This window comes from Chenopodium album, chromosome 21, assembly GCF_948465745.1.
Source record: "Chenopodium album chromosome 21, dcCheAlbu1.1, whole genome shotgun sequence".
In the NCBI taxonomy this organism is placed as follows: domain Eukaryota; kingdom Viridiplantae; phylum Streptophyta; class Magnoliopsida; order Caryophyllales; family Amaranthaceae; genus Chenopodium; species Chenopodium album.
In genome coordinates, this window is record NC_137854.1 from 2,192,542 (window position 1) to 2,203,145 (window position 10,604).

Here is a 10,604-nt window from a genome sequence, read left to right on the forward strand (position 1 = left end):
TCAACCACATGAACAAAGGTCGGGGATCTTCGGATCTAAATGAAAGCTACGAGATGATAAAAAAACATGAAGCGCTCAAAATATCAATAGACAAATTACAAGCTACAGCCAGTACACAACAAAAATAACAAGAAAGAAAAGAAGTGGATAAACTATGCCTTAAATACGATTTACAGGCACCAACAAATAATAAATGATACCGAGTACAATGAATCCTAACAATTCCATAAGATAAGATTCTTTCAGCATGAGCTTTAGAAGGAGAAAGGAAGCCACCATTACAACCTTGTGCCTTATACAGTCATACAACTAAAATGTCAAAAAGGTTATGCACATGCACAAAGAGTAGAAAATTGTTATAAGCACACCATAAAGTTCTTAGCATGGTTGATTAAATAAAGCAAGTAGAAAAACTATAATCAAACACATAATGGTCAAAATATAAGGTTTGGGAGCATACACTTCCAAGCTTTGATCTAGACATTGCTTCAAGTGTTGCTGCTTCAGTTTCCTGCACAAGAAAGTAAAAAGAAAATAAATTTTAAAAAAAAACAAAAACAAAAACAAAAAAACATGCAGATGTTACATACACACTCCCTGGTCAGATATGCTATGTAGGGGTGTCCAGGTACATTTAGTCAGCTTTCCTAGCATAGTAATCATTTGAGTAAATAGATCTCCAAAACAAACTCCTTTACATAAATTGGATGATGGACAGAGGTTCAATTATTACAATTTACAAGGGCCCTGTTGCCCCTGTACTAAAATCATTCAGATCCTTAAAATAAGAAGTCAAAGTCACAGCTGCTTCCAGACGTAGGGAATAATTGAAGAGTTATCCCCTTCTCTTCACCACCACCACCCCAAGGAGATAAAATAGCAACCACAGTGGGCACAATGGTCCCCACCAGAGTAACAGCATTAATACAAAGGGTGAAAGTTCCTAAACATTGTACTTTTGCAGCTTCCAGTATTTCTTCTAGTAAAAACAAACAGCAACAACTAGAAGTGCTGGGTCTAATGGCAATACAGACATACACATTGTCTATATGCACAGAGGAACAAAGTGAAAAGCACAGCAGTCAAATATACTTAGGTGTTCTAATGATGGAATCTTAATTTGCTTTAGACTTTAACGAGAAAGACACAGAGTGAGATTGGAATACAAAAGGCCACCCATTACACAAACTTCACAAACAAATTTGGGGCATCTCCAAAGAAATGGACATATACTAACTATGAGAATCTTACATCTACAGAAAAATGTATATGCTATGAAAAGTGTAAAAAATCTAATAGATTGATATTAAAGATCAATTTTCAAGATATGGAATGAGCATGAAGACAAAATAAAAGACAAAGAGCCAAAGCAGGAGTTAATATAGGAAAAAATGCATGCAGAATATATAAAGCACAAATTATGCATTAAGTATTTCAAGCATGGATCATGAGTGATAAGATGTAGGATCCTGTCAAGTTGCAAACTCAATCCCTTTTTACTGGCAGCTAGTGGGGGCTAAACAGAGTTTAAATCAGCTAAATGCAGCACGGCCACCCTATATTCAGCCAATTCAGGCACAACAGGCCCCATTCTAACTAATTTCCAAAGAAGGCAACTAGAAATTCTTGATACCATAATACAATTTTAGACGAAAACAAATATACATTTAAAACAGTGGTTGAACCAGAATTTTTTGTTAGGGGAGCCAAATCTTATGTATGTGGTACTCAAAAACAATTTAAAATTACTTTGTTATAATATAAAATACAATGATTTCCAATTCTAGAACAACAGAAATTACATGAGTGAACCCGGATATTTTTATTAAAAGTAAAATATTTAGTTGAATACATTTTGGAAATAGAGACAAATGTCCAAAGACCTGAAACAGGATACTACTTATTCACTACAGGCGATCAAGGAACTTAAGCAAAATAAACAAAAAAATACAAGCCTCAGGAATCAAACCCGAGATGAGGAAGACAAATTGAACATTGCAACCTAACTAAACCTTCACTACTACAACTTATCATGTGCTAATTATTGCTACCTACAATAAATATTTACAGCCATGGGGAAGCCATGGCCACGCCAACCCCCCCCCCCCCCCCCAACCTCCACCCCCACCCTCCCTTGGCTCCGCCACTGATTGAAAAGAGAAAAAATTTGAAGGAGAGAGAGAAGCAGCAATATAGTGGGATGAAGTTCCCTAAAGACTTGAATCCATGGTCAGAAACCAGGTCTTCATACATAGAAGCTCAATATCCACGACTACAGCACACAGAAGAAATATATGTTACCCTACAAAGAGGGTCAATGCAATCACAAAGTAAAAAATAAAAAATATAACATTTTTGGAAGACTAGATTTCATATCAAATAAACAATGTCACCTAATGATAATGAGCCCATGGATACACACCTCAATCTGATGAAGTTTATCTTGAAAGAGTCTCTCTCTATCCTCTTCCTGAATGTAAAAACATTCAAAGTAAATTCACAATTACTGAAAAAAAAGGAGCAAAAAATACTAAAACTAAGAATGGGACTCCCCATGTAAGTCAATTACACGCAGAGAGCAGCCCTTCTATTTAAATAGGAAATAATCCTACCTTGAGTGTTCTTCCATCAGGTGCAGGATCAGCAAGAACAAAAACACGATCTATGAGAACGATCACAGGTTCTTTGCCAAGACTTTTCCAAGGTACCTATAAGGTTCATACATAAGTTAGCAAGTTTCCAAAGAACAAGCCTATAGGTACTTTAAATGCCAATCAATCAGAACATGCCAGAACATGAAGAAGCAATCCAGCCTTCTTAAGGAAGTTCCATTGATATATTAGAAAAAACATAGTAATGTGGGATCTTGTTAGATTCGTTAGAGCATATAACTTCGAAATATCAACTTTATAGAGTTTCTACCAATACACAGGTAAAGATATTAATAATCAAACATGTTATTTGAAGACCATGAAAAAATAAATGGTGTAAACAATGTGTGACAGAGAGAGTTATAAATTATTAGGTTGCAACAAAATGAATAGCATTCACAACTCCTTCCACCAATTGTTGTAAAGTTCTTTTCCTAGATAAAGGGTTGTGCAAGAAAAAACGTTACTTTTCTAAGGTTAACTAACCAAACCTTCAAATTTGCAACGAAATGAATAGCATTCACAGCTCCTACCACCAATTATTGTAAATTTCTTTTCCTAGATAAGGGGTTGTGCAAGAAAAAACGTTACTTTTCTAAGGTTAACTAACCAAACCTTCAAAGAAAGACACTTTAGTATACTGTAATGAAGAAAAGGACATATAACATTTACAATCAGTAAGTTAATTTATAGTCTTTGAAAACCAGATAACTTGACAATACAAGAGTTGTATTAAGCTTTACTTGATTTTGAAATAAAATATGAGGCATATTCTATAGCTTGCTTCTTTTCTTGGACGGCAGCCAAAGAGAAGATCCCAATTGAAATGAGGATGTTTTCAAAAGAAGAAACTATACATGCCAGTGTAGTTTGACTCAAGGAGGAAGAGCTTGTTAATTATCTTGTACATAGGTTCAGTCCCTTCGGCGATAACCATTAGAATTGTTTGGGATGAGGTTCAGCTTTGTTCTGCCAAAAATTCTCTTGCAGCTAGAAAAAGAAAGATGAGGAAAGGTTGACCTACTGAATTGGGAAAGATGGTCCCATACTCCTGTTTCCAATTTGGTGGTGCACTTGCAAAAGAAGAATTCCTACAGATTCTCATCAATTTTAAGTTCCTTTTTTAGGCTTAGAGCCACAACCCAATAAGGTATTACTTACCCTGACGAGGTTTTCCACGTTGGTATAACAAATATGCACAGCATTTTGGTGGATAAAGAGAATGACCAATGAAACTTATGTTGGCTGGATTTGTGTAATATGAAAGCAAAGTATGTGGTCCAAAATTGATTATTTACTTAATCGAATATAAATATACTTATTTACCATAATTATGATTCCTTGGGCTTCCCAGGTTGATTTTGTTAAACAGTGGGCTATCTTGGTTCATTAAATAATCAATAGAATTTTAAATCAAGTTGCTTGGAGACAAGTTAGACTTCATATTCCTACTTCCTCCGTTTCTTTTTAGATGACAAACTTGATTTTGGCACACGGATTAAGGACAGGCAAAAAAGAATGACAAAAGATATAAATGCCCCTACCTACTAACCCACCCATCCATTTTGGCAATACCCCTTCTTTGGCTTGGTAGTGCCAGTTAACCTCCACTCTTCTTTCTTTGGCAATACCATCAACCATGGCAACCAACACCCCCACTTCCATTGACTCCTCCATCTTCAAATTTTTCACGACTCCAAATACCATAAGGTTGTTCTTCTGATTATCCTTGGGAAAACTCTCTTCTTTAAATCCTTTGAATTTCTCTCTAATAGCGGCGGTAATGGAAGATGGTGGTGGTGGTGGTGGTGGAAGACTTTTTTAATGAAAGAGACGAAATTATCTATGAGCTTTGTAAGTGAAAGACAAAGTTTCTTATAGCATTAAAGACTTTGGGGTGCTAAAATGCATGTGACGACACAATACCTATAAAAGCATACGGAGTAATACACAAGCATTAAGCAACACTTGGTAGGAAGCTTTTAATTTTTCATCAATCACTTGCTCCCTCAAAACTTTTGTTTGGGTTTACAATGCTTCTGCAGTAACCACTGAAGTGACAAAAACATAATAATAGAATCTAAATACTAATTAATTTAGGAAACGTCTAAAACATGGAAAGGAGACCCTCACTGTCTTCCAATTTAATTTCCAACAAGATAACATTACTTCCATCTTTTTACCCATCTAAACAACAGAAACCATACCATGAACATTATAGACTACCAATCTTATGACCCTACTAACTATACTTTCTTTTTTTTTTTTTTTTTACAATAAAAAGAAAATCAGTAATTATATAAGCATTACAAAAGATAAACAAATAATTCTAGAAGTCTATGCAAAAGATAACTAATAATTCTAATAAAATAAATAAATAAATAAATAAATAAATAAAATAAGGTACCAATATCAAGTGCCATCATATAGTAAAGGTTGAAAGAAATAAGAATACAAAATGAAAAACATAGTAATAACTGATCCCAGAGGATTTGATTTGGTACCTTTAGTGTTATAGTGCCGATAAAACCAGCTTTCACTGTAACAGGAAGCTTAAGCGAGTTCAATGCTTCTGCCTTTAACTTTAAATCTTTAAGAACAACATCACCTGAAATAACATAGAATTATTTTTGCTGTACAAATCAATTTTTATATCGAGCACAACAGATTAGATGTGAATATAGGATAACTCAAAAACTGTTGACCATATTTGTCAAACAATTGACTAACTCTACACCAAGCAAATCTTGCATAAGAAATGCTACTTAAAGTAAGAATTTCTACCAATCGAGCTACCAAATTAAATCTGAATTGAGTACATGAACATAAAAAATTAAAAGAAATAACTATCGAACAAGTGCAAAATGTCCCTCTAGTTAAGTGAAACCGCAAAAGATTGAGATACCCTTTTACAGAGGATATATAATTGGCATGATAAAAAATAAAAATAAAAAAAAAATTTAAAAAAAAAATTTTAAAAAAAAAAAGGATCTTGTATTGCATGAGAAATCTATAAGAAACTTTGCTGCAGAAATCAGGGAGCAAATAGATAAACTATCATATGAAACCTACAACACACAAACAACAAGAAGAACAAATTACAATTGAACAATAAAACCTTGTTAGAGGACCAACTCAACCAAAAGCTTAAGCTGATGGTTGAGCCCAGGAACATGTTTTATACTCTATCACTCCCCCTCACATGAAAGGCCGTTTGGGCTTGAAATGTGGATGCAACACAGGCCCACCCATTCTGGTGCGAATTAATTCCACTTTAAAGGAGGGGTGGATGAGATTCTAACCCGTGACCTTTGTGTCACGCTAGCTCTAATACCATGTTAAATACGGGTTTGGGTGCAAGTCCACCACTTTACAAGACCAAGGAGGTTCCACCTCAAAACCATATGGCAATGAGGGGAGTAGCCCCTTAGCCTTATATTGTGGTGGTAACTCTTGAATTCTTTCAATGTGGGATTTCATTACCACTACACTCCCCCTTTTAGGGTTTAGTGTGGGACAAGAAGAATGCTCACATGTGGGTTGTTCATGGGCTAAACACTCCCTCTCACATGTGAGCTGTGTATAGTGTTTGGCCAGTATACCTTAGCCATTTAAGGCTCAATCGTGAGATCGTGGGCCTGGCTCTGATACCATGTTAGAGGACCAACTCAACCAAAAGCTTAGGCTGATGGTTGAGGCCAAGAATATGTTTTTACTCTATCAAACCTCTTTATAATTGTCAACCTAACTTACCCATCTTGCAATCATGATGAGTAAAAGGAAAAGATGAATAAACAAAAAAGTAATACTAATAAGTTACAAACCTTTCCATACGCTAACTCTTAAAGCCTCCAAGGAAAGTCCATGAACATATTCACCTAAATATCTTTTAAGCAACTGCAGGACCTGCAAGTAAAATATGCCAATCATGTCACTCAGTGTATATATACGTAATTAAAAATACGTAATTAAAACCAGAGATCTAATAACGAAGGTGAAGGCACAGAAGAGGGCAAAGAGTTCTGTAAAAGAAACCACAAAATGCAAATCCATAATACAGCATGACTGATGAAAGACCCTGTATAGCTCCTGATGCAAGAAATCAAAATGCTGTCAAAAAGAACCACTCAGTCCCAACAAAGCTTATAACACTAAGACACCGGCATATCCTTGGGCCATCCATAGTCTCTTTGAGCACCAAAAAATCATTAAAGGGAGCATCTTTCCATCTCAAACAGACCATTTATCTATTGCACTCATTTGAAAGCTACTAGCTACCAACACATTTTTCACATTGATTGGAGTATTGAACCTTACAAATCCCAGACAATGCTAAACCTAGTGTCACGATTTGAGAACTCGAGATAAAGTGACGAAACACTTGGAATCACTAACAAAGAGATTCTCTAATCAAAGTCCTATTATGCTCCCTACTTTCTTACACAGACACTCCTACACTTTGCTTGGCAGTAAGTTAACTTTTGCACTCCAATAAAAAAAACAATTCACTCTTACTTTGGCACATTACTTATGATAAAAATAATATTTGAACACGCCTTTAAACAAACTCTGTCATCAGGCAACATTCAAACAATCTCATGCATCTCATTCTTCTTCTAAAGCATCTACAAGCCGCATTCGCCTAATCAGCCTAAACACATTCAATTTCCTCAGTTACATCATATGATCGGAGCTTGAAAACAAAACGAATCCAATAGCAATGTACGAAAAACACAAAAATGATGCTAAAATGAACACATTTCTTCGACCAATTAATGAGGCAAACTACTGTAATCATGCAAAAACTCAAACATGCCTCATTAATCTTATAATTAATCCAAATAATCCACAATCTAATTTCGCCTAAAATTAGCAACTAAACACAATTGAAATTAACTTACTCGCAGCAAATGATCGGTATTCGAGGATCAAATTATATCAAATCATGAAACAAAAACGCAAAATAAAGCATAAATTACTTACATGCGCTTCAAACATGGTGACTCCTGATTAATCGCTCAAATCCTTGGATGGTGCAATCAACGAACAACGATAAACAAGTTCATAATCTGATAAAATTTCAGCGGCGAAATTGAATGTTCTGGATTGAAATTTCTACAAAGAAAAGAGAAGAATTAACATGAAAACCCTAAGAAATTGCATTAGCAGAGGAATAAAAATAGCATAGGTTAGTGAGAAATGAAGAGAGGGAAAAGAGAAATGTAGACAGAATAAGAAACCGTCTTAATTTTGTTTTGGTGATATTTCTATTTTTTGCAATTTTTTGCTTTTTGTTCTCTTGTTGCTTATATTTCTGGTAAATTGGTATCGTGCGCTCCTTCGATCTCAATTTCACTTTCTCTCTCTTCCTACAGCTGCGGTGAATCGGTATTGGAGCTCACTCCAACTTCCTAGGTTCTAACAGCTGGTGTCAATATCAGGTGTGTCGCCGTGTGGCTTTGTGGGGTACTCCAATCTCCCTAAAGTATTCCCATGATTTAAAAGTAATGCGTTTTATTCATCTGATTTCAATTGCATCACTTATAATTAATCTAAAACTAGTGTGTGATTCGAATGATTTTTAATAAGAAGTCCATGTTTTTGCATTCTTTAGATCGAGCTTGAGTTATGTTAAATACTCTTTTCAAAACCATCGTTTCAAACTAAGTATAAAGACATCCCTGTAGAGTAGATGACTACCCTTTTGTCATTTATGTTGTTGTACCCCCCCCCCCTCTCCTCAAAGACTTGTCCCTCACAAAAATACAAATCTATCATGATAAATATTGAGAGGTATAATGAAATGGTCGAGTATGACATGTTCTAATAAATAAAATTATTAGTCTTCTTCCATGAAAATGGTTTCTAATAAGTTATGTCTAGGGATGTCAGTGGGGCGTGTTAAGTAGGAGACCCGCCCCAGTGGGGCGGGGATGAGCCTTGGTTTGATGGGTAGTGGGACGGGGATGGGGATAAAAATCATACCCGCCATGGGTGATGAGGCGGGGGTGGATTTTACATTGTACCCGCCCCGCTCCACCCGCCCCACTTTGTACCCGCGTCATCCCCACCCGCTTATTCTTACCTCACACCCATGTCTATATATTTTATAAAACAAAATTATATACTTTTATACTATTTTATATATGAAAAAAATATGTAAAATAAAATAGTAGATATAATAATTTGTAATACACTAATTTTATAACTAAAAAAAGTGTGTAATGTTAATAATAATTTTATTTGTTGTAATTTATACGTAGTATTAAATAGGTTGGATTATGTATTGGGAGGTGGGTCTTATGTGGGGATTAGGCGGGTCTTAGGTGGGGATTAAGTGGGGATGGATATCCAAGTGGGGGTGGGGGCGGGGATGGTTTTGGAATTGTATCCGCCGGGGCGGGGATGAGTTGAATTTTGGACCCGCCGTGGGAATGGAGACGGGGATGGGGATGAAAATTTTAGGTGGGGATGGGGGGGAAGCTAACATCCACCCCGACCTGCCCCATTGACATCCCTAATTATGTCATGAGTGAATTCTCTATTTAAGCAATTGTGTAGGAATTATAACGTATTAACGTGTAAAGTGCATAAATTAGGTTTTGGCTCAAACATCATGTGCATGAGTTTAATTAACATTAACATAGTATTCATATTCATATCCACTTAAAGAAGCATGTACATCTACCCTCTTACTACTTCTCACATACAAATTAAACAATTTATTTTACACGTGTTTAACAATCAATAAATATCTTTATAAAAAAATTAAAGAAAATACCGTTAAATGATTAATGTTTTAGCTAAATTTATTCATAAATTTTAGTAGTGCTACATTTTTTATAGACATTTTATACAAAACACCTTTGTACTTGGATCTCTTCAAGATAAAGAAGAAAGGAAGAATAGCAAGGAGGCTGGAGCCCTATGGACATGGGCCTTAAGATAACTTTGTCTTAGCCCAAAGATTGGACTTATATGGCTATTTAAAACTTAAGCTTTTTTTTTGGCAAATTATAAGATGCACCATGGTGCATATAGTTCTATGTGAACCACCCAATTAAAATATACTCTCTCTTCTTTTTTCTCCTCTACTTTCCTAATTTCTGATTTTTTTTCTCTTTTATTTTCTCTCCCCTCTATTTTCTCTCTCCTCTATTTATCTCTCTATTTTATTTTTCATTCTCTTGAATTCGTTCATCATCCTTTTAATTGAATTCCTTCATATTGTTGATCTCCATGCAATGAATTCCTTCGTTATAATAGATTAAATTCAAAATTTGTTTTCTCAATTTTCAACTTGAAGCTTTGTTAATGGAGTTTTTACAATGAAGTAGTAAAGCTAAAAATGGCGTCATCGTCGAGGAGAAGGTGGTTAAGCAATGGTGTGATTATTTTCCGATGAGATTTCATTATCTAAATCACCATGCCTAGGTTTGAATTTCGGAATATGTAGCTTTCATATTCTTTTGATTTTTTTTAGTGATAATTGTGTATTTTGTTATGAACAGTTCTATATTTGATTAGATTTTAGTATTTTTGAACATTTTAAGTTAAAAATATGAACGTATGATGCGTTTTCTGTAAATACATTGTAGGAGTTTATAGGTACTACGCAGCGGATATAACATATATGAATCATATTCAATAAAGTACCTAATCCCAAGAATCGCATGCATAACACACAAGACACATAATCATACCTTTGAAGCGTGAATTCCACGAAGCTATTCGACAGGCAAATCAGGGAGAGAATAGAGCCCCAAGTGTTGCTCCTCTACTTAGTCCACGAGATTCGAACGAGCCGTCCACCAATACTAGATTGGTCGAGTGATTGAGGAAAACCGCGATCACCACCTTTTCGGACAACCGACCACCGCACGAACCACCACCACCACGAGACACCACCGTGCGCCGGGAGGAGGAGAATGACGTGAGAGAGGGAGTATGAGA

The 10,604-nt window shown here is 35.5% G+C and overlaps 1 protein-coding gene across 1 annotated transcript in view; it reads right to left on the reverse strand.

The window, feature by feature from the left end:
• The window catches only part of LOC145601704 (uncharacterized), a 49,568-nt gene extending 41,621 nt beyond the window's left edge, over positions 1-7,947 (reverse strand). The window contains exons 1-6 of the mRNA XM_081657766.1: positions 7,635-7,947; positions 6,476-6,557; positions 5,156-5,259; positions 2,613-2,708; positions 2,423-2,470; positions 461-511 (exon numbers count right to left, since the gene is read on the reverse strand). Of these exons, the coding sequence (XP_081513892.1) occupies positions 461-511; positions 2,423-2,470; positions 2,613-2,708; positions 5,156-5,259; positions 6,476-6,557; positions 7,635-7,649 (396 nt within the window). The 5' untranslated portion in view covers positions 7,650-7,947. The remainder of the gene's footprint in view (positions 1-460; positions 512-2,422; positions 2,471-2,612; positions 2,709-5,155; positions 5,260-6,475; positions 6,558-7,634) is intronic.
• Positions 7,948-10,604: the final 2,657 nt, after the last annotated feature.